This window comes from Phacochoerus africanus, chromosome 8 (assembly GCF_016906955.1).
Source record: "Phacochoerus africanus isolate WHEZ1 chromosome 8, ROS_Pafr_v1, whole genome shotgun sequence".
Classification (NCBI taxonomy): Eukaryota; Metazoa; Chordata; class Mammalia; order Artiodactyla; family Suidae; genus Phacochoerus; species Phacochoerus africanus.
The window spans coordinates 51412990-51434596 of record NC_062551.1 but is presented as its reverse complement, the minus strand read 5'-3'; the positions used below and the strand labels follow the sequence as shown (position 1 = coordinate 51434596).

Below are 21607 nucleotides of genomic sequence, written 5' to 3'. Positions count from 1 at the left end.
ATGCCTCCATCACCTCTCTCCTGGATCAAGGTAGGGCCAAGTGACAGGTACCCCTACCTCCACCTTGCTCCATTTAATAACAGAAATGGCAGCTGCTCTACCCAAGCTGTTCCCATCTCAGAAAGCGGCCCCACCGTCCAGAGCCCTCAAGCTGGAAGGCTGTGCCTCTTGGGCAGCAGCTCAGCATCCCACAGCCACTATGTCCCGTCCATGAACTTCTGCCTCTACCTTAAATATGTATTACATTCCCACCGCTTCTCCCTGCCCCACTGCCCCCACCGTGTCCCATCAGAACCATTGCCCCAGGTCCCCACCTGGCCTCTTCCAGTCTGTCCCCCACACGTGGGCAGAGGGATCTGATGTCAGACCCTGTCCCCGTCTGCACAGAAGCCTCCTGTGGCTCCCAGCCCCCTCAGAGTCAAAATCAACACCATCTCCACATAAAACCCTCAACTCCACACTTGTCTTTGACCCTTGACTCTGACCGCAGAGCCTTGGGTGGATGCCCCTCCCCCGGATCCACCCCCCCCAGCTGTCCTGGGCCTCTCCCCTCACCCCGCTCACCACCCTCTAGTCTCTTTTCTGTTGCTTGCACCCACCACTCTTGGCCCTCCTCAGGGCATTGTACTTGCTCCTCCATCTGTCTGACCCACGCGTCCCCCCCGTTCAACCCGTACTGGCTCCTTCTCATCCTTCCAGTCTCAGCTCGCCTCTTCAGAAAGCCCTGATCTAGGAGGTCCTGTTGTGGTTCAGTGGAAACAAACTCAACTAGTACCCGTGAGGACACGGGTTCGATCCCTGGCCCTGCCAAGTAGGTTAAGGATCTGGCATTGCTGTGAGCTGCGGTATAGGTCGCAGACGCGGCTCAATATTGCACTGCCGTGGCTGTGGCTGTGGTCTAGGCCGGCAGCTACAGCTCTGATTAGACCCCTAGTCTGGGAACCTCCACATGGCGTGGGTGAGGCCCGAAAAAGTGGAAAGGCCTGATCTAATATCTTTTCCCCAGACCTCTTCCTGTTCGTTTCCTTCACAGACCTTAGTCCAATCCAACATCATCATGTTCTTTATTCTTTGTCTTACTCTCTCCATCACTAGAGCATCTGCTCTGAGAGGGTGGGGACTGGGGTTTGTGGCTGAATCTTCGGTGCCTAGAACAGTGCCTGGCCTGCAGCAGGTGCTCAATACAATTCACTGAGGGAATGAACAATAGTCGTAGTAATAGTAACTAACCCTCAAGACAGCGGACATTTGCTGCATCTAAGTGTCAAGCGCTGCTAAGTACCTTGGGGACACATGACTTTGTTAAAATCCCCCAGCCATCCCAGCAGTTATACTGTGACCCTCTCCCCAGCTAAGAAGGCCAAGGTCCCCTTCCTTGAGCACTTGGAGTCCTCAGCCTCCCCCCAGAACTGCCCTGTGATACTCACCCAATTCATCTGTGGAAGGAAGAGAAAGAAAAAAGTGAGGTCCATGAGGCGGTCAAGACGTTCATCTTTTAAGACCGATTCCCCAGCCCCCAGCCCCCAATTCTTCCCCCTTGCCCCTTCCTCCGTCCTGTAGGAAATGTTGGGCTCAACTCCCTGGGGTGTCTAACCCCAACCCCCATCTCCCCCTCCTGGCCTACCCTTCCTTCAGCTCCCAATGTTGGGGTCCCAGCTTGGGCTACCCTCAAATGCCTCCCCCATAACATTTAGTCCAGGGATTATGAAACATTGTTGAGGAGTTCCCGTTGTGGCACAGTGGAAATGAATCTGACGAGTATCCATGAGGACTGGGGTTTGATCCCTGGCCTTGCTCAGTGGGTTAACGATCCTTGTTTCAGTGAGCTGTGGTGTAGGCTGCAGACACGGCTCTGATCAAGTGTTGCTGTGGCTGCGGAGTAGATTGGCAGCTGCAGCTCCGATTCGACCCCTAGGCTGAGAACCTCCATATGCCACGGGTGCAGTCCTAAAATAAAACATAACAAAACAATTCTCATTGAGAATCCAAGGAAAAGTCAAAGGTCTCATTATCACTAGGAAAAAAATATAGTCACCCAAGATTCTAAACAAAATGTTGGAGGCGTTCTCGTCATGGCTCAGCAGTTAACGAACCCAACTAGCATTCATAAGCAGGCGGGTTCGATCTCTGGCCTCACTCAGTAGGTTAAGGATCCAGTGTTGCCTTGAGCTGTGGTATAGGTCACAGACGCAGCTTGGATCCTGAGTCACTGTGGCTGTGGCTGTGACCTGTGGCTACAGCTCTGATCCAATTGGATCCCTAGCCGGGGAACTTCCATATGCCATGGGTGTGGCCCTAAGAAGACAAAAAAAAAAAAAAAAGTTGGAGTGACCCTTGGGAGTTCCCTGGTGGTCTAATGGTTAGGATTCAGAGCTTTTACCCCTGCAGCCTGGGTTCAGTCCCTGGTCTGGGAACTGAGATCCCACATCAAGCCACTGCATGCTGTGGCAAAAAATAAAATAAAATAAAAATAAAGGCTTTCCCTTGAGGCACAGTAGGTTAGTGATCTCATGTTGTCACTGCAGCAGCTCGGGTGGCTGCTGTGGCACAGGTTCGATCCCTGACTTGAGAACTTCCACATACTGCAGGAGAGGCAAAAAAATAAAAAAGGCCACCTCGGACCCTGAGAGGTTGGTGTCTAAAGATCCAAGGAGGCAGATCCTCCACCTCCGGGCAAGCACCCACTCTGCATCCCGTGCCAGTCCCCCAGCAGGGCCCACTCGGTATCCAGGATTCGCTCCTGCTTGCTGAGCAGGGAGGCCGGCCGTGCTGGAGAAGCCCCCTATCACCTAGTCAGAAAAGCTCAGCCCTGGAAGGAGTCGTGGAGGAACTGAAACCAAGCTCCTGACATTCCACAGACAGAAGAAGGTGGAGCCCAGAGGGAGCAAGGAAGCCTTGGGGTCACATGGCAAGGAACGACAGGCCAGGGCCAGATGCCCCACCCAGGGTTCCTGCATGGGCCACTCGCCACGGAATTATGGCTGACCCACCCTGCTGCCAGGCCTGTTCTCCTTCTCCACTCTCTGGGAGTGGCTCCTGGCAGCCAGACCTTTGTTCCATCTCATGCGATCTGTGAAGTCAGCCCGCTTGGTAGATGGGGACCCTGAGGCTGGGAGAAAGGAAGGGACACGCTAGAGATCACAGACAGAGGCCAATCTCAAGTCACTTCAGCTCGGAAAAACCTTCTTGGGCATCTGTGCTGGATGACCCGGAGCCCAAAGACGACTTGGACTTTGGCTAAGCCCTCAAGGAGTTCCCAGGCTGTGGGTGGGGAACCTGAGCCGCTGTGGCTGAAGCTTTGCACCACCTCAGTTCAAATCCTGGCTCTGGGAGTTCCCTTTGTGGCTCAGCAGTAATGAACCTGACTAGTATCCATGAGGACGCAGGTTTGATCCCTGGCCTCGCTCAGTGGGTTAAGGATCTAGCATTGCCGTGAGCTGCGGTGTAGGTTGCAGACGCAGCTAGTTCAGATCTGGCATTGCTGTGGCCATGGTATAGGCCGGCAGTTTCAACCCCTAGCCTAGAAACTTCCCTATGCCACTGGTGAAGCCCTAAAAAGACAAAAACAAAAAACAAATCCTGGTCTGTTCCTTGCCAGCTGTGTGGCCTTGAGCCCATGACTTAACCTCTTTTTGTGCCTTGGTTTCTTTATCTATAAAATGGACACAATAATAATCCCTGTCTCACTGGGCTGCTGTGAAAATTAGATGAGTTCCCACTATGGGACAGTGTGTTAAGAATCAGACTGCAAACATGATAGAAGATAACGTCAGAAAAAGAATATATATATATATGACTGGGCCACTTTGCTGTACAGTAGAAATTGATAGAACACTGTAAATCAACTATAATGGAAAAAATAAAAATCATAAAAGAAAAAAGAATACGACTGCAGCGTCTTGGGTCGCTTGCAGAGGTGCGGGCTTGATCTCTGGCCTGGAGGATTCGCCATTGCCACAGCTGAGGCTTGGATTCAGTTCCTGGCCTAGGAACTTCCATGTGCCACAGGTGTGGCCATTAAAAAAAAAATGAAATGAGTTAATATATGGGAAACTCTTAGAACTGCCATAATAGTAGGCAGGACATAAATGCTGGCTGCTATTGGGTAAGGTGTTGGAAGACATTATTTCATGGACTTGGGTAAACTGCTTCCCCTCTCTAGGCCTCAGTTTATCTGTCTATAAATGGGGATGGTGGAAGACATAGTTACAGAGCATGGGTTATGGAGTCACCCAGCTGTTAGTTTGAATCCCAGCTGTCATTCATTGGCTGTGTTGCCTTGGCTAAGTGGTCTAGCCTCTCTGAGCCTCCTTCTCTATAATATGAGGTCTACTATATCTCAGACGTTAACATGAGGACTTAGGATCACACTGGGAATTGCTTAGCCAGGTGCGGGGCTAGAAAAGACAAAAAAAGAAAAACAAAAAAACCCCTACCCCCCACCCCAATCTCCCACACAGATTTACCACCATTCAAGAGCAGCCAGGATGGGCCATGCTTGAGCGGCTACGTCTTTCCTACCTCAGGGCCTTTGCACAGGCTGGCCTCTCCCAGAATGCTCTCCCTTTAGTTCTTTGCCTGGCCTCCTCCTCCTCTTTCAGGTCCCTACTCAAATGTCACCTCCTAGACAGGTCTTCCCCAACTGCTTTATCCAAGATGGCCCCAGAACCCTGACTCCAGAAACTCAGTTAGGCAGCTTTGTTTTAGCGTTTTCAGCGCACCGGTTAGGATTCGACATGACCTTATTTATTTATCTATTTTTTGGGCCACACCTGAGGCACATGGAGCTTCCCAGGCTAGGGGTCGAATCGGAGCTGTAGCTGCTGGCCTACCCCACAGCCACAACAATGCCAGACCCCAGCCACATCTGTGAACTACACAGGTCACAGCAACACCAGATCCTTAACCTACTGAGTGAGGCCAGGGATGGAACCCACATGCTCAGGGATCCTAGCCGGGTTTGTTACCACTGAGCCACAACAGGAACTCCTGATTTGATTTTATACTAGAGTGATTCATATCTACCTGTCTTCTGTAGACTGTGAGTGCCAGCAGGAAATACATCTGCCCCCTTCCCAGTGGATACCCAGGGCCCCATATGAGGGAAAATTTCCCTCCCGCTCTATTTCAGTAGTTGTCCCATCCTCACCAGGGCATTTGATGTCACTGACCCCGAGATTTATTGGTAACCTGTATCACATTTTACAATCCTACTTTTTTTTTTTTTTTGCTTTTTAGGGCTGCATCTGAGGCATATGGAAGTTCCCAGGCTAGGGGCCAAATCGGAGCTGTTGCTGCCAGCCTACGCCACAGCCACAGCAACTTGGGATCCGAGCCATTTCTGTGACCTACATCACAGCTCATGGCAACGCTGGATCCTCAACCCACTGAGCGAGTCCAGGGATCGAACCCGCATCCTCATGGATTCTAATCAGTTTCGTTAACCACTGAGCCATGAAGGGAACTCCCTACAATCTTACATTTAATTCATCGTGTATGTGTCTGCCTTCATATCTCGGTAGGAAAGCCCACAAGGGCAGAGGCAGGGCTGTCTCGGTCACTGCTGAGTCCTCAGCACTGCCAGCACAGGGCCAGGTATGGAAGAGACACTCAATAAATATTTATTGAATGGCTAACATCAGAAATTACTCAGTTGAAACCAAAGATCTAGGTCTCAGGTCAGAGAAGTCTCAGGCTTGCTTGAGTGCCAGTGCCATCTCCCACCTTTCAGGATCTCCCAAACTTGCAGACCTGTTAGAGAACCCACAGAGCCTCCTCCGCAGCCAAGCCAGCACTGCTGGGGCCCAACTACTGGGGTTCGGACCCAGCCCACTGGGCCACTGAGTTTTCCTGGTGGCAGGACTCATCCTCTGCCCTCTACACTCCAGCGCATTTATGAGCGAGGACATCATGGCCATGATTCTGCATTTCCTTGGCAACTTTAATTCTGGATGGCACACAAAGAGGGACCTTTTAGGCTAGTGGTTCTCAGCATCTTTTGGGAACTTGCTAGAAATACAGACTCTCAGAGCTCATCTAAGACCTACTAAATCAGAAACTCTGGAGGTGGGGCCTCCAATCTGTTTTAGTGGCTCTCAGGGTAACCCTCAGGCACACGGAGGTTTCAGAACCACTCTTAAAGACTGTACTAATAATTATTATGATTATACCACCAACAGTTAACACTTAGTGAGCCTTTACTGTGTGCCAGACACTGCTTTGAAAGTGTAACTGTATCAGGAGCTCCTGCTGGGGTGCTATGGGATCTGTGGTGTCTTGGGAGCGCTGGAATTCAGGTTTGATCCCTGGCCCAGTACAATGGGTTTAGTAGGATCCGGTTGCCGCAGCTGTGGCTTAGGTCAAGGCTGTGGCTTGGATCTGATCCCTGGCCCCGGAGCTCCATATGCCGTGGGGCGGCCAAAAAAACCCAAAAAGTTTAACTGTATCAGCTCATTAAATCTTCTCAGTCCCTCTAAAAGGGAGGCATTGATCTTATGCTCACCTTACAGATTAGAAAAACTGAGGCCCAGAAAGGGGAAGTGATCTGCAGACATTCACATAGTGAAGGGGTGGTGGCACCAGTGTGTAATTATCACCCTCTGTACTAGGACCTTTAGAAATAGTGAATTTCTAAAGAGGACTCCTCTTAGAGAGTGAACAGTTGGTTTGACTCGCTCAGCTCTTTAAGACTTGGGAGGTAGGTGCATCTGGGGATCCTATCTCAAGGAGCAGGGAGGAACACACGTCAGCAGAAAAAATAAAAAAAAGCCGAGGTGGACCTCTGCAAAGCCCCCAGAGGCGTGGACAATGCCCCCTCCATGAGATCCCCCCTCCCCCGCATACTGAGTGTGCAAATGGTCAGGAACTGTGGAGGGCTGCTCACCCGTGGTCCGGGAAACGGCTAGCGAGAGCGAGGAGAGGTCAGCGGACCCTGCAGGGAAGGAGGCATGTCTCAGGAGGTGATGGAGATACAGCGGGAGAGGCCGAGAATCTCCCAAGCCCCACCCGGTTTCCCTCCTGGCCCGGGGCCCTTTGGATCGGCCCCCTCACCCTTACACTCTGGCCTTACTTCCTTAACTCAGGGACAGGTTCCCTAGTTTCTGTCATTCACTTCACCCTTCATCGCATGCAGGCCCTGCTCCTCTCCCGTAAGAAGGTAGAGAAGGGCCTGGAGAAGCCCTTCTCGACCTCAGTTAGGAAAGTCCCCACCTCCTTCCTTATTTCAGGGTCGACCCTACACCTTCACCCTGCCAGAGTCAAGCCCGTCCCCTTCTCCCTCTCAGACCCTGCCACTTCTCTCCTGAGGCAAGCCCCACCCCCTCTTTCTTGTCTGAACCGGATCCCGCCCTCTTTTTTTTTAGAACAGGCCACGCCCCTTCTCTCAGGCCCCGCCCCTCACTCTGGGTCGGAAAGACCTCGCTTCCCTCTTTGAGCTAGGCTCCGCCTCCTTCTGTGAGCCAGGCTGCTCCTTTTTCGCCCTCTCTGGGTCTAGTCACGCCCAATCCCTCAGGAACAGCTCCCGCTCCTCCTTCTCCGAGTCAGACCCCGCCCCCTCTGTTTGTCGGGCCCCGCCCCCTTCTTTGCCTCAGGGTCAGGCCCCGCCCCCTTCTCACTCTCTAGTGGGACTCCTCTCTTACCCTGGCCCGGTCCATGTCACCACACTCTGCCTCCTTCCTTCTCTTTGATATAAGTGTCCCCGGAACCTTCACACTCGCCCCGTAAAACCCCTAGACTCCCGTAGGAACTACAGACTACTCCAGGACCCCCAGGACTCCTACATCTATGGTCCTGCCCCAGACTCCTCTCCCGAACCCAGCCCGCTTACCCAAGGCCCCCAGCTCCGGCGCAGCGGACGATCTGGCGACGCGGCGACTCGGCATGGCCCGACCAGTGGGGACTGACGGCCCAGACGCCAGTCCAGACCAAAACACACACCCGGGCAGGCCGGACGGCCAGGTGGCACAGTCCGGCGGACGATTTCGGGTCGGGAGAGCGGCGCAGGGGCTGGGGCCGCAGGCCGGGCTGGACGCGCGGCGCCCGGGGCTGCGGGGGGCGCCGGGCCGGGCCGCGCAGGCGGCGGGCGGGGGCGGGGCGGCGGAATTCCCCGGCGCCGCCGGCCTGCACGCTCATTGGTCTGCACCCTGTCGTGACGTCACGCTAGGGGAATGGGAAAACCCCCACGCATCACGTGGCCTCGGGGGCGGGGCCGGCCGGGAAGAAGAAGCCAAGCGCGCAGGAGGGGTCGGGCCGGTGATGCTGCCCGTTGCTCTGCGCGAGACCACTGAGTCCTGCTTGAGGCCACTCACAGTCTACCCATGGAGCAAGTAAGGAAACTGAGGCCTGGCCCCCAGGTCTGCCAACTGGACTTGATTTCTTCCCAACCATTTAGAACATGTAAAAGTTACACAAAATTGGAAAAAGCCGGATTTGGCCTGCGGGCTGTAGGCTCCATATGACAAGGGCATTGACAGGGAGGCTGTGATTTGATGTTCTAGAATCAGGATGTGTGGGTTCAAATCCTAGGTCTTCTTCCACTTACTAGGAGACCTCAGACAACTGACTTCTGAGCCTCAGTTTCCTCATCTGAAAAATGGGTCTAATACTGGGATGGTTGTGAGGATTAGACACTTAATAGCTGACACTTGTATAGAGCTCTGACATGTGCTAGGTGCTGTTCTAAGCACTTTATCTTTTAAATGTTGCATCACATTACTTTGTGAGACTTTGGACCAATTAACCTCTCTGGGTTTCAGTTTTCTCACCTGCTCTTGTGAACATTTGACTTAACAGAGCTATTGCACACAGTACTGTTCCAAGAGCTGGGGACATAGCAAGTAACACACCAGACAAAAGCACCTGCCATCATGGAATTGAAATCCAAGTGGGGGAGACAGAGGGAGAAGAGATACAAATAGACGCCTGGTGGTAATGGCGGTATTACACAAGATAAGCAAGATACATGGATTGAGCTTGGAGGTTATTTGGGTTAGGATGTTCAGGGAGGGTCTAAGGTGACATCTAAAACGGTGAAGGACTCATGTGGATATCTAGTGAAGAGTGTTCAAGTCTTAGTGAACAGCATGTGCAAAGGCCCTGAGGTGGGAACACGCATGGCATGTTCAAGCAACAGCAAGGAGGCTGGAGTGGTGACTGCTGGGGAAGGAGCTGAGATGAGGATAGAGTGATGGCCTGTAAGGTGATGGGGCCTTTGTGTAATATTAAACTTGCTGAAGCAAACCACATACAGCACTTAGACTAGAGCTTTGCTCGTGATTAAAGTGTTGAATAATGGCTCCTACATATAGGATCGGGAACCCACCTCATCCTCCTCTGCTCCTTGAAAGGTCAGGCTTCAGAGACTGTTGGGTGAATGACTGTAAGGATACATCAGAAGCCCTCAGTGCTCAGGATTCCCCTGGGGCTCTGAGTCCCGTGAGAGCAGGCCTGGGGCTGTCTTGGTCCCTGCTGTGAACACAGAATCCCCAGCTCAGAGCACAGTCCAGGGGAGGGGCTCAGGGAAGGTTTGTTGCCTGACTGTATCAGTCTCCCCACCAGTGCCTGGAATGCAGGCCCCCTCAAGATCCACGCTTCTGCATGTGCCTATGTCTGTGAAAGTCAGCACTGTGCAAACATGCACGGAGCAAACTTTCCCCGAGTGACGCCTGTGCCGAGGACACAGTGTGACCAAGACAGCTCTGGCTCTGTCTGTCCTAAGAGGGCTCCAGTCCAGTGGAGAATGACCTGTCCCCAGGTAGTGACGATCCACAGCAGGCAGGGCTGGGATGTGGGAACCCAGAGGAGTGCCAGGAGCTAAGAGAGCACAGCAGTTATAAAGTAGGGGAGATAAGGTCTCACTCTCCACAGCTAGGAGCCTGGGCTCCTCTAAGGGTACTGGGGAGCCATGGTAGGTCCTGAGCAAAGGATGGGCAGGGTCAGCTTTGTGCTTTAGAAAGTTCTGGTTGCTGGAATGGAGAATGGGAGGGGCAGGAGACTAGAGAGGAGGCTGAGTGGGGACCCCAGGGTGTGAAGAGGAGCCTGAACTGGGTGGTCTCAGTGGAAGTGAAGAGGTGAGAGTCCCAAGCACCTGTGGGGTACAGCTGATGGCCATGGCAAAGGCTGGGCTGTGCGGCTGTGGGAAGAGGAGCTGGGCGTGGGGTGACGAGACTAGTGAGCCTGAGAGCCCCTGCCCCCCTCGGTCCTAGGAGCTCAGCAGAGAGGCCCTGAGAGGAGTGGGAGCCGTGAAATGACACAGAGCAGGGGAGGGAGCAGTGGAGCTTGTCAATGGCTGTGGCTGCCTGAAGAGTGGCGTGTGTACATGTGTGTGCATGCGCGCTCTGTGCATACCTGGGACCTTGTGGATGCCCTGCCTGGCCCTGCCGGGCAGTTTGGCAGCTGGAGCCTCAGGGAACCTTCCATGGTTCTCAGCCCTGGGCCTCCTCTCCCCTAAGTATTGATGAGACCACTCCCCAAAAGTAACCCTGGAAATGTGGGGTCCCAACCCCTCCAAGTACACAGACGCCAGGGGCCTCAGTCTCCTCATCTACAAGGCAGGTGAACCGTCCCAGCACCCGGCCTGCTGAGAAGGCACACACGACACTGAGTTTGGCTGGGTTCTTGGCACCTAATAGCCATGGAGCGCTACAGTGGGCACCACTCTGTGCCATGACTCACCCCCGGGGCCCCTGGAGGCCCAGAGACGCAAGGTCAGCTCTCCAGGGTCCCAGGACCACTGAATGAGGATGGCTGATGGGTCCGGATGGGGCGATGGGTACACGCCCCTGCCCTGCCTGGCGGCGTGAGGCCAGGGGACAATCAGTGGGCAGCGGTGAGGCGGGCTCGACACAGCCTGGTGGGTGACAGCACAGGTGCAGTGAAGCCACAGCAAACAGCCAGCCTCCCTGTCCATGAAATGGGCAAGGTTATGGAAGCCCCTTCAGTCTCCTGGGAGGGGGAGGAGGGGGAGAAAGGGGCCTGGCCCAGAGGGTCACTGTCCTGCATCCTCCAGGTGTCCCTGCCAGACTCAGGAGAGCAACCACACCTGCTCTCCAGGGTGGCAGAGGAAGGAAGGCACGAGGTGGTGGGGTTGTGGAGTTTAAGTTAAACACCCATGTGAATTTATTAAATCCAGACTGTGTTAAAGGGCGGCGGTCCAGGAGGAGGGGGGCAACGGGGGATCGAGGGACAAGATGACGGATGGCACGGGCATCCCCAGAGGGGCCCCGGCCCCTCCCCTGCCTGGCCCACCCCCTCGGCAGCGCCACGTCGGCTTCACCATGATTCCCAATGGTGCTGGGCTGGCGGGGCAAGATGGCTAGAAACACAGAGGAACAGACAGACGGACGGCGCCTCCACAAATGACGTGCCCTGGCCTGCCCCGGCCCCCACATCACACGCTGGGCCCCAGCCTGATCTGTCCAAGGGAAGGGCAACGGGGAGGGGAGGCAAGGGGGCCGGGGCAGCGGGGGTGGTGGTCACCGGGAGCCCGAGCGGACGAGGAGGACCAGGAGCAGCTAATCCCTTTTTTTGTCCTCTGCTGGCTTTGGAGGGGCTTCCTGGGGCTCGCTGGCAGAGCCGGCCCCCTGGGTAGGCTTGGCCGGCAGGGGCACGGAGGCCTCCTCGCTGGCGGTGGCGGGGGCAGGAGGGAGGGCCCCTGCCGCTGTCGGGGCCTCGGCCACGGGGGCAGCTGCTGTCGGAGCCTCGCCACTCATGCCAAACTCGTTCACCCGTGTGGGGTCGACGCGGTAGATCCACCGTTGGTAGAGGTAGATGAAGAAGACCACATCTGGGGGCGGGGCGAGGGGGCAGGGTGAGGGGGCCGCCCGGCTCACCGTCGGCTGGGGGTGGGGTGGTCCTGCACAGAGGGGGCTGAGCCCCTCGGCCCGAGCCCCCAAGCCCGGCCTGTGCCCGGCTCTGGAGGGAGAGGGCTGCGGCCAGCCGCCCCTCCCCGCCCACCGCCCCCTGCCTCACCGTCCCGCAGGCAGCCGATCCGGTACATAACAGGCATCTTGATGACAAAGGCAAACAGGTCATCGATGAAGGTGTTGAGGGCCTTGTAGGTGAGCATGCGCCAGGGCAGGTGGGCCACGGACTTTAGCTTGTAGTTGATGAAGAGCTGGGGTGTCATGGTGATGAAGCCTGTGGCGTCAGCGAAGGGACAGCTGTGAGCAGAGTCAGCCTGTCTCGACCTCTCTGACTGCAGTTCCGGCCTCTCCCCGCCTCACTGCTCCAGCCGCACTGGTCTCCTCGCTGCTTCCAACGTCCCAGGCACTTCCTACCTCGGGGCCTTGGCACTTGCCATGCCCTGTCACCACATCTTTGCCTGGGGTTCCTTGGCATCCTTCAAACCTCAGCTTACTTTTTATTTTTTATTTTTTTGTCTGCTGTCTTTTTAGGGCTGCACCTGCGGCATATGGAGGTTCCCAGGCTCGGGGTCTGATCAGAGCTACCGCTGCGGTACACCAAAACTGAGCCGTGTCTGCGACCTACACCACAGCCCACAGCAACGCCAGATCCTTAATCCACTGAACAAGGCCAGGGATCGAACCCACGTCCTCATGGCTCTTAGTTGGGTTCCTTAACCGCTGAGCCAGGACGGGAACTCTCAGACCTCAGTTTACACATTGTCTCCTCGGAGGGGTCTCTGTGCAGCCCTCGCTTTGGCGCCTTCGCAGCCTTGGGCACATGCTGTAACTCATTTGTCTGCTTGTTTACACTGTGGGTTCCCCTGAGGATGAGGACTGAAATGCCTTGCTCGGGGGTTCCCGGAAGCCCTCCCCGACCCCCAAACTGGACAGGGCACTCCCCTTTTGAGGCTCCCCAAGTGACACCCCTGCCCACCCTGAGTGTCCCTGTCTGGGGACGAGGCTGTCTCCTGAGCGCCAGGAGGGCGGGGCCGGGCTGCCATGATGACTGCGGAGGGCCCAGCAGCGTCCTAACTTGGGGAGCCGAGTGTGCAGGGCCGCTCACCAAAGGTCAGCAGGAAGCCGTAAAGCATGCTGAGCACCCAGGAGTACCAGCCCTTGTGCTCCAGGTAGAGGAGGCTGTAGACAGCGTAGCAGCCCAGGAGTGGGAAGAGGATCCAGGACAGGTACCGGAACGCCATCTGTGGGTGCAGGGCGGGGCTGGGACCTGGCTCCCTGCCCCACCCACCCATACCTGGTCTGGCAGGCCAGCCCAGGGGAGTTTCCAGGGGCCCTGGGAACCCTGGACTTGACCAGGAAGTATATACAGCAGGCAAGGGACACTAGAGGGTTCGACACAAACCAGAGTTTGGCCTGTCGGCTCACAGGGAGACATCCTGCCCCCCCGCCCCCCCGCGCTGCCCACCCTCTGGTCCGCGGTGCCGGGAGACCCTCCCTGGGGCCCACTGTGGGGACACTCACATCGTCATACACTTTTGTCGAGGACTCAACGTATGTGGACTTGTCTTTGAAGGTTGGGCGGGGGAAGAGTCCTGCCACCTTGTGCTCCCGGTCCAGCTGCGGTCAGGGAGGGAGGCTGTGGCCAGCTGCTGTGCTGGCTCCTGCCTCCTGCCCCCCACCCCCAGCCAGTTCCAGCCCCTGTCCTTCCCCACTGTTCCCAGTTCCCCTGCCCCACGTGTGACCCGAAAAATCCCCTGGTGCAAAAACCCCCTTGGTCCTGGGAGCGCGGCAGGCCCTGGGAATCCCCCGGGGGCCGGCTCCAGGGTCTGGCTGGGCCAGGCAGCCCCGCTCCCAACCCTGGCGGCTCCCGAGATGGCACAGCGGCCTGGCCTTACCCGGACGTCCATGACCTTGGTGATCTTCCAGAGGTCGATGAGGACCCCGATGAAGACGCTGACCTGGACCACGAAGTTGGTCTCATTGTCCAGGATATAGAGGAGGACCACGAAAGACTGGAAGACGCCAAAGAAGACGGAGCGCACGGACAGGCCCTCCAGGGACTGCCGGCTGTTCCAGAACTGGATATCTGCTCTCGGGAGTTGGGGGGAAGCGGGGAGGTTGAGGCGCCTCCGAGTCGCTCCTGCAGCCCCATCCTCCTCAGACCCCGGGCAGCGCTGGGTCTGCCCAGGGGGAAGGGGGCACACCACTTCCCTCCCCAGGGAGCCACCGGAGCACCAGGCAGGCAGGATCCCTGCAGCCCTCACATCAGACACCCCCACCAAGGGTGCCATTGTCACCTTGCTTGACTTGCAGTGATGGGGACAGTGACTGCTGCCATGTCTCGGGTGCTCACCACTCACCAAGTGCTAGGGGCCGAAGTGCTGGGTGCCCTAAGGCCACACAGTCTGACCTGGCAGTCTGCCTGCAAGCCGGGTCTGAATGACCCCAGACCCGAGCTGTCCACCCTGGTGCCACGGCACCTCCCCTGGACGGGCGCACCTGGGACATGCACTCCAAGACGGCATCTTCCAGCCCACCGTCTGGGTCCACCACCTCCTTTCCTCCAGGGCCCAGGTGAGCCCTCCAAGTGCTGGCCTCCCTGAGGCTAAATGGGGCTAAGAGCACCACAGGAGCCTGCCTGGCCTGCTGCCATAGCACAGTGCCTGCCTCTCAGAGAGGCCAGGCCTGCAGTCATGCAGGAGCACACGGGGCACTGGCTGTGCACCCGGCTCCAATTCTGATTCCGGGGCTCCAGTATGCTCAGCAGGCTTATGCCGCCCCCATCAGACCATGAGACCCTGCGGAGATCTGCAGGGGACACTCACAGGACCATCCCCAGCCCTAACTGGGAAGGATGGGGCTGAAGACGGGGCTCTGATGGGGTGGGTGGGTGGATCCTGGTCCTGCCTCAGGTACGGGGCGTAAAGCCGGCTCGCCCAGGGCCCACACCCTTGCTGTGTGACTCCGAGTAGGTAAGCACCTCTTCTGTGCCTTCATTTCTCATTAGGAAAAGAGGGACCCTGGGGGTCCAGGCACAGTGTGTGCCGCAGCTAACTGAGCCCTCCCTATCGGGGTTGGCTCCACTTGACTATTCTGTTTTGGCGTTATAATTTTCCAGAAGGTAATTCAGTCTTGGCAGCGTCCTCTTATTGATGATAATAGTAATAATATTCACACCACGGCCACTTCCAGAGCAGCAGGCTTCCTTCAGACTGGGGTTGTCTGGGGAAGGAAGTGGCCAGCAGGGCCTAACGTACGAAGTGGGCCATAGAGCCTGGAGCTACACCCTGGCTGTGCCACCTGGGAGTTGTGTGACTGTGGGCCAGTAATGAACCTCTCTGAGCCTCTGCGTCCTCACTGTACACATGGGGGTAATGACCCTTCCTCCCAGGGCGGGGGCTGCAGGGACTCAATGTGCTCACTGAGGAGGGTCCTTGGAATAGTGCCTGGCGTGTGGCCAGGCCCCTCAAATGCTGGCCATCACCATGTTGGCCTTTGGAACGGAGGCCAACATGGTGATGTTTGGCCCTCTGGGTATAGGGCTGTCACCGCCCTGCTCAGGTGGGCCCAGTCCATTCAACCCTGAGGGGTGTTCCCCAACAGGTGGCCTCCAGGCAGGGTGGCAGGAGCAGCTCTGGGGCTTCCCTGCTCCCAGCCTTGGAGTTCCCCAGCCCTGCTTCCTGGTGGTGCTGGCCCGGCTTCTGCCAGAACAGCAGGCCCAGCCCCTCCCCCAGCACCACACCCGGAGGCTGGGAGTTTCTGGCTGGGACTTTGCCGCCAGTGCCCTCACCTGCTCCCTAGGCCTCAGCGTGGGGCTAAGAGGCTCCAGGTAGGAGGAGGGCTCAAGGAGAAGAGGGAGGGGCAGGCTGTCCCTGGTCCCCCACGGCCTCTCAGGACCAGGGTCCCACCCCTACCGTTCTTGAAGGCCAGGAACTCAAAGACGCTGTGGACGATGGACACGACGATGGTGAGCGCCAGCAGGTAGGGGTTTGTCTCCAGGAGGGCAACCTGGGGGTGGGGGGGATGGCTGTGAGCACCGGCCCACCCTCGAGCAGGGCGGACGACGCGGCGCCTCCATGAGCTACCCGTCTCACCCCCCGAAGAACCTGACATTCCCCACCGCCCTAACCTCTGGAGGCTGCCCAGAGGGGGAGAGTGCTGGCCAGGAGAGCAGGCCCCAGGTGGGCAGGTGGGCACAGAGGTGGGCGAGGGATGCATGGAGAGGGAGGGAGAGAGATGGAGAGAGAGAGGGGGGATGCGGGGCAGGGGAGGCAGCGCAACTGAGACGAAAGGACAGAAACCCAACACCGAAGCCAGTGCAGGCAAGCACGGCCATGTCTCAGCATGACGGACATGGCCAAGACAAGGATGACAGGCAAGGACCCAGCGAGAGGGAGCAGAGACCTCGAGTCGGGGCCTAAAGTCGGGGCCTAAAGCAGGGCGGGCGGGTCTGGACCCAGGAGGGCCTGGCCAGGCAAACAAAAAAGCCTCGGAGACAGGCCCCCCCGGAGTCAGCTGGGGCCCAGGGCCGAGTGCCTGTTTCCCCACCCACCATGGGGAGGTTGTGAAACTGGGCAGGGGAGCGAGGGCCAGAGGTCCCCAGGCCCGGCAGCCGGGCCACTTCCCCTTCCCTGGCTGCAGCCCCAGAAGGTGCTGGAGCCCCGCCCCTGCCTCACCTTCACTGAGTCCTGCTCCTCGTCCGACTGCTCATATAGCTCATCACCCAGGAAGTTCCAGGGGGACTTGGTGCTCTGGGCGGCGTAGAGCTGCCAGCGCCAGAGCGAGAGCGGGCAGAAGGAGACGCGGAGCGGCAGGCTGGCCAGACTCTCGTTGATGGGGTAGTAGTCCTTCTGCAGGTTCCAGTAGTCATTGAAGTAGATGATGGGGTAGTAGTCACCGCTCACCGCATCAAACTTCACGTCTGCAGGCAGGCGGGACACGGGTACCACTGAGCCCGGGCCGGAGGCCCCAGGCAGCCGTGGGGGTGGGGAGATCCCTCAGCCTCCGAGGCCTAAGGTGCCAAATCCAGATGTTTACAGGGAACCGATGCCCCCCCCCGCCCCCGCCACAGACTGGAGGACAGGAACGTGCCGGGCGCTGACAGGCCGCTTGACCTTAGCGGAGAGGACAAGGTGGAAAGGTCTGGCTGAAGGGGACCGCCGAGCTCAGCCCCAGACCCGGCTGCCCTGAGGGTGGCCATGTGTCAGCGTTGTATAAGAGAAGTCAGAAATCTGGGTTTTTAAGTGATGCTGCCCCAATTTCCAAGATTGGCAACAGATACTTCTTTTTTTTTTTTTAAGGTCTGCACCTGCAGCACATGGAAGTTCCCAGGCTACAGGTCAAATCCGAGCTGCAGCTGCCAGCCTACACCAGAGCCACAGCAACGCCAGATCCTTAACCCACTGAGCCAGGCCAGGAATCAAACCTGTGTCCTTATGGATACTAGCCAGGTTTGTTACTGCTGAGCCATAATGGGAACTCCCAGATGTACGTTTTCTCAAAAAAAGCTCATGGGCTGGATGAGACTGGTTTTGGCACATGCTGGGGTCACCAGGGGCATGGCAGGGAGAGAAAGGAGAGTGGTTAGTGGGGCAGGGCAGGGGGCATGGGAGGGGCTGGGATCTCAGGGCCAGGGGTTGGGGCCAGGCTCACACTGGTCCAGGGGCGGAGGCACGCTGCCCTTCACCCACGGCGTGTGGTCGTCCACGATGTTGATGGTGATGTTGGGGTGCCAGTGGGAGATCACCTCCACAGGCCCGTAGTCCTCGGCCCTCTGGGGAGAGACGGGGTGGTGGGGCCTCGGCTTTCTCCCGAGGACCCCTATCCCATTGCTACATAAGAGCAGCCACCACAGCAACCACTGGCCGAGGGCTCCCCTGGCCAGGCCCCACACCCGCCCTTAGAGACCCCCTGTCCTGGCTCCCCCAGGCACCTGACAGGGCAGAAGACCCAGGCCGTCCTATCTGGATGGGGAGACAGGCCAGGCTGCAATGCGCAGGACCCCTCTGGCCCAGAATCATCTTTCAGAGAGAGGAGACCCCCCCCTCAAGTTACCAGCCCTGAATGAACCGGGAGCGTTCCTTCTGGGGCCATGTCATTGGGTGCCTACCCTGTGCCAGGTCGAGTCTGGCCTCTGGGGCCTGGCTCTTTGGGTGCAAATCCCGGCCCTGCCACTTCCAAGATGTGACATTTCAGGCAAGCCTCCTTGTGACAGGGCCCCCGCAAGAGGGCTGGCGAAGGGCTTCCACGTGGGCTCGTGTACAGTGCACAGGGCACCACTCTCTCCGTGCTGGATGCCAGCTGTGACCTGGGCTGGAGCCCTCGCCATTCCCTAGGAGGTAGCTCAGCCTCCTGACCCCATTTCCGAGGAGGGAAACAGCAGCTCTGAGAGGTGAAAGCCCCACACGGCTCAGTGGTGGCACTGGAAGAAAAGCCCTGGGGGCAGGCCGCCCAGGCTGCTGTAGGACCCGACGCTCTGTTGGTGTTTACCTTGATCATTTCTGGGTCAGCTTCCGTCTCTCCCGTCAACAGGTTCTTGGTTTTCTGAAACCGCCGGCGCTTGTATTTGTTGATCACTGTGGGAGGGGAGGCAGGGGAAGGGGCGCATGAGGTGGGCCGAACTTGTGGAGCCCAGACCTCTGCCCACCAAAAGCGCTCACTGGCCTCCGGGCTGCCAGCCAACGGACGGCAGCGGAGTGCCTGCACTGCCTTCTCCAACCTCAGCCACTGCCTCCCGTCCTCATAGCGATATCAACGTCCAGCCAGCTGTCCAGGCAGCCACCCGGAGTCCTCTGTCTCCAGAGCTTGCTGCATCTGTTCCACCAGCGCGTCCTGGAGATGTCCCCTCCAGCACACGCCTCTAATCCAACCACACCTCCCATCTCCAGGGCCCCACCCCGGGCCAGCTGCGGCGTCCCCTCCTGGATGATCTTAGTCACCTCCTCACTGCCCCTGTGGCCACTCTTGCCCCTTAAGACCCCCTGTGCCAGAGAGTCTCTGAAACCAAGCATCTGATCAGGCATCCCGTTGCCTCAGAACTCCAGGCAGCTCCCACCACCCGAGCAGGACCCGAGGTGCTCATCGTGGCCCCACGGAGCTCAGCTCCCACCCCCACCCACTCCCTTCTCATACAGCCAAGCTCAGGCCTTCAGCCTAGCACGGATCCAGCCTGGCTGGACTCCTCCTGGTCGGCGCCTTCTCGCCCTCCCAGCCCCTGGTGAAATGCCCCTCCTTGCACAGGGCTTTCCGATCACTCCGCCGAGGCAGGCTGCCCAGGCCCGCTCCTGGCCATTCCCGTTTCCTTCACTACAGCTCAGCTCTACCTGCACTCTGGCTGACTTGTCTGCTGTCCCCTCAACCAGCCTGTGAACCCCAGAGGGGGCTGAGCCCTTTTTGGACCCTGCACAGGGCCAGGCCCACAGTGACGAATGGCAGAACAAGTGAATATAAACAGCGGGGCTGCAACGGTTGTGGAGAAGGCTGGAGCCAGCGATGTGACAAATACTTTGGGGCAGTGAATCCCCGGTCAGGAATGGACCTCACTTCCTCTTGCAGAGCCCAGGCCAGCCACGGGCTCCCTGCCACCCGGCCTGCCCGCAACCTCGCCAAGACATACAGAGAGGAAGGGGCTGGAGCCTGTTTATGCCCGGCCCCTGCCCACGTCTGCCCTGGCCTGGGCAACTTTTCAGCTCCTCCTTACACTGGACACGCTCCGTGCCTTCTCCATCCCACTCTCAGGGGCTAGAGGGAGTTGGAGAAATGGGAGAGGGAGCCGGCCAAGCACCAGGGCCCTGGGGTCACACCCTGGGGTCTCCATCATCTCCCCAGACCTCAGTCCCCCTGCCTGAAGAACAGGGATCAAGGCTTCACCCCTTCCTGGCGGCACCGCTGGATGTGGCTCTCTGCTCCCGAGCCCAGCCAGGCGGTGTCCCACTCGCTCGTCACAGTCATGCAAAGCCCAGAGCCGGATCGCTCCCGCCCGCTCAGGACAGGGGCCTCTGGATTCTATGGACGAGCTCACTTCTGGGAACTGACTTAGGGGTTCAGCGCAGGGCCAGCCGCTCTCACTGTTGCCACGAATATCATCCAGTCCTTTATCGGCATTAACACACTGGAGGCCTTGCCCCCAGGTCGGGGAGAGCAGTGAACCCCCAAGGGTGGGCTTCCTGGAGGATAAATCCCCGGGGACAGGCTCCGCTATTTTCCACACCTGGAGGAGGCACCTGGAAGAGGCGGTCCAGGGAAGGGAGGAGCCACGCCCCGCCGGCCCCAGAGGGCCTGGAGCAGGAGGCTCGGCAGATCAGCCCTGGCTCAGGTGGAGATATTTCTGCGACTTGGCGGCATCCAGCTGGGATAATGACATGAGATGGAACTGGCTTCTTCAGGGGGGAAGGAGCCCTCTTTTCTTGGGGTTAAAATTTCTAAAATCACACCAGCCAGGTTGGGGGTCACCGGCCACGCGAGACCACTGAGCACTGACAATGTGGCTGCTGGAAAGCGGGAGGTGCTTGAGTGCACGACACACTGGAGAATGGGAAACTCAGTGCAGGAAAAAGAAAAAAAGAGTGTAAAACGCCTCGGTAGTTTTTATACTAATTTGAAAGTTGAAATGACATGTTGACCTCAATAAAATGATGACTAACATTAATCTTACAGCCTTTTTAAAAAATGCGGCCACTAGGAGTTCCTTTTGTGCCACAGCAGAAACAAACCCGACTAGGAAACATAAGGTCGAGGGTTCGACCCCTGGCCTCTCCCAGTGGGTTAAGGATCCAGCTCCGGCTGTGAGCTGTGGTGTAGGTCGCAGACACGGCTTGGATCCTGCGTTGCTGTGGCTGTGGCCTAGGCCAGGAGCTGTATCTCCAATTTGACCCTTAGCCTGGGAACCTCCATATGCCGCGGGTGTGGCCCTAAAAAACAAACGAATATATGTCTATGTATATATATAACACATAGCCACTAAAAAACTTAAATTTCTGCGGCAGGCAGGCCCTGGAGCTCTCTGGGCAGTGCTGCGCTAGAGTCCTGATCAGTGGCCTTAGGGGAGAGTGCTTTTCTGATCCCATGCTGGCTCTGTGCCCTGGAGTAGGCCGCTGGCGGCTCCATGGGCACCTGTGTCCCTACTCCCAGGGGGCCCCGCTGCGGGGCAAGCCTGGGTAAGCCCGCGGTTTCTCAGGTTCACAGGCTGCAGATTCCATTTCGCAGACGGCACCAACAGCTGTCACACTGACCATGAGCACAACCTCACCACACAGTGACAAGGCTCGTGCGCACCAAAGACAAAACCACAAAAGACGCGGGTGTGGGCAGACGTGGACTGGGGGCAACTGGGACGCAAGCGAGCAGCTGCCCACCTGGGTCACGCTCAAGGCAGCCTCTGAGGCCTCAGTCACAGACCCTCGGCGAACCCCATGTGCAGGGACCCCGCAGGCCACACCCCTCAGCCCGCCTCGGCCGCATCTTCGCTGGCTCAGGCCAGGGTGGCCGGTTGGCCAGAAGCGCCCGCAGGGCAGGGCTGCAGAAACACTTCTCCAGCACAGGGCTCGGCGCTCCCAAGGGACATGCCCTCATCCATGCTGGGGACCAACACAGGGTCACCAACGTTTTGGTTCATCCAGTGTAGGTGGTAACGACAACATCTCATCTTCGGGATGTTTTTATACCAAAAGAAGTAGGAAAAGACCTCACCCACACCAAGTAAAGGACACCTGCTGCTGCGCCACATCAAACAGCTGCGGGGATTGTAA

General features: G+C 57.7%; 2 protein-coding genes across 3 annotated transcripts in view; both read right to left on the bottom strand.

The window, feature by feature from the left end:
* The window catches only part of RELB (RELB proto-oncogene, NF-kB subunit), a 36170-nt gene extending 28109 nt beyond the window's left edge, over nucleotides 1–8061 (bottom strand). The window contains exons 1-3 of one of the 2 annotated variants that reach the window (XM_047789441.1): nucleotides 7826–8061; nucleotides 6884–6931; nucleotides 1428–1436 (exon numbers count right to left, since the gene is read on the bottom strand). In XM_047789441.1, coding sequence (XP_047645397.1) covers nucleotides 1428–1436; nucleotides 6884–6931; nucleotides 7826–7880 — 112 coding nt within the window. In that variant the 5' untranslated portion in view covers nucleotides 7881–8061. The remainder of the gene's footprint in view (nucleotides 1–1427; nucleotides 1437–6883; nucleotides 6932–7825) is intronic. The other variant, XM_047789440.1, reaches the window with a different exon arrangement.
* A 3025-nt stretch (nucleotides 8062–11086) lies between these two features.
* Nucleotides 11087–21607, bottom strand: part of CLPTM1 (CLPTM1 regulator of GABA type A receptor forward trafficking) — a 30008-nt gene continuing 19487 nt past the window's right edge. The window contains exons 6-14 of the mRNA XM_047789948.1: nucleotides 18351–18436; nucleotides 17514–17634; nucleotides 16538–16782; nucleotides 15776–15869; nucleotides 13757–13947; nucleotides 13383–13478; nucleotides 12967–13102; nucleotides 11968–12135; nucleotides 11087–11782 (exon numbers count right to left, since the gene is read on the bottom strand). Of these exons, the coding sequence (XP_047645904.1) occupies nucleotides 11511–11782; nucleotides 11968–12135; nucleotides 12967–13102; nucleotides 13383–13478; nucleotides 13757–13947; nucleotides 15776–15869; nucleotides 16538–16782; nucleotides 17514–17634; nucleotides 18351–18436 (1409 nt within the window). The 3' untranslated portion in view covers nucleotides 11087–11510. The remainder of the gene's footprint in view (nucleotides 11783–11967; nucleotides 12136–12966; nucleotides 13103–13382; nucleotides 13479–13756; nucleotides 13948–15775; nucleotides 15870–16537; nucleotides 16783–17513; nucleotides 17635–18350; nucleotides 18437–21607) is intronic.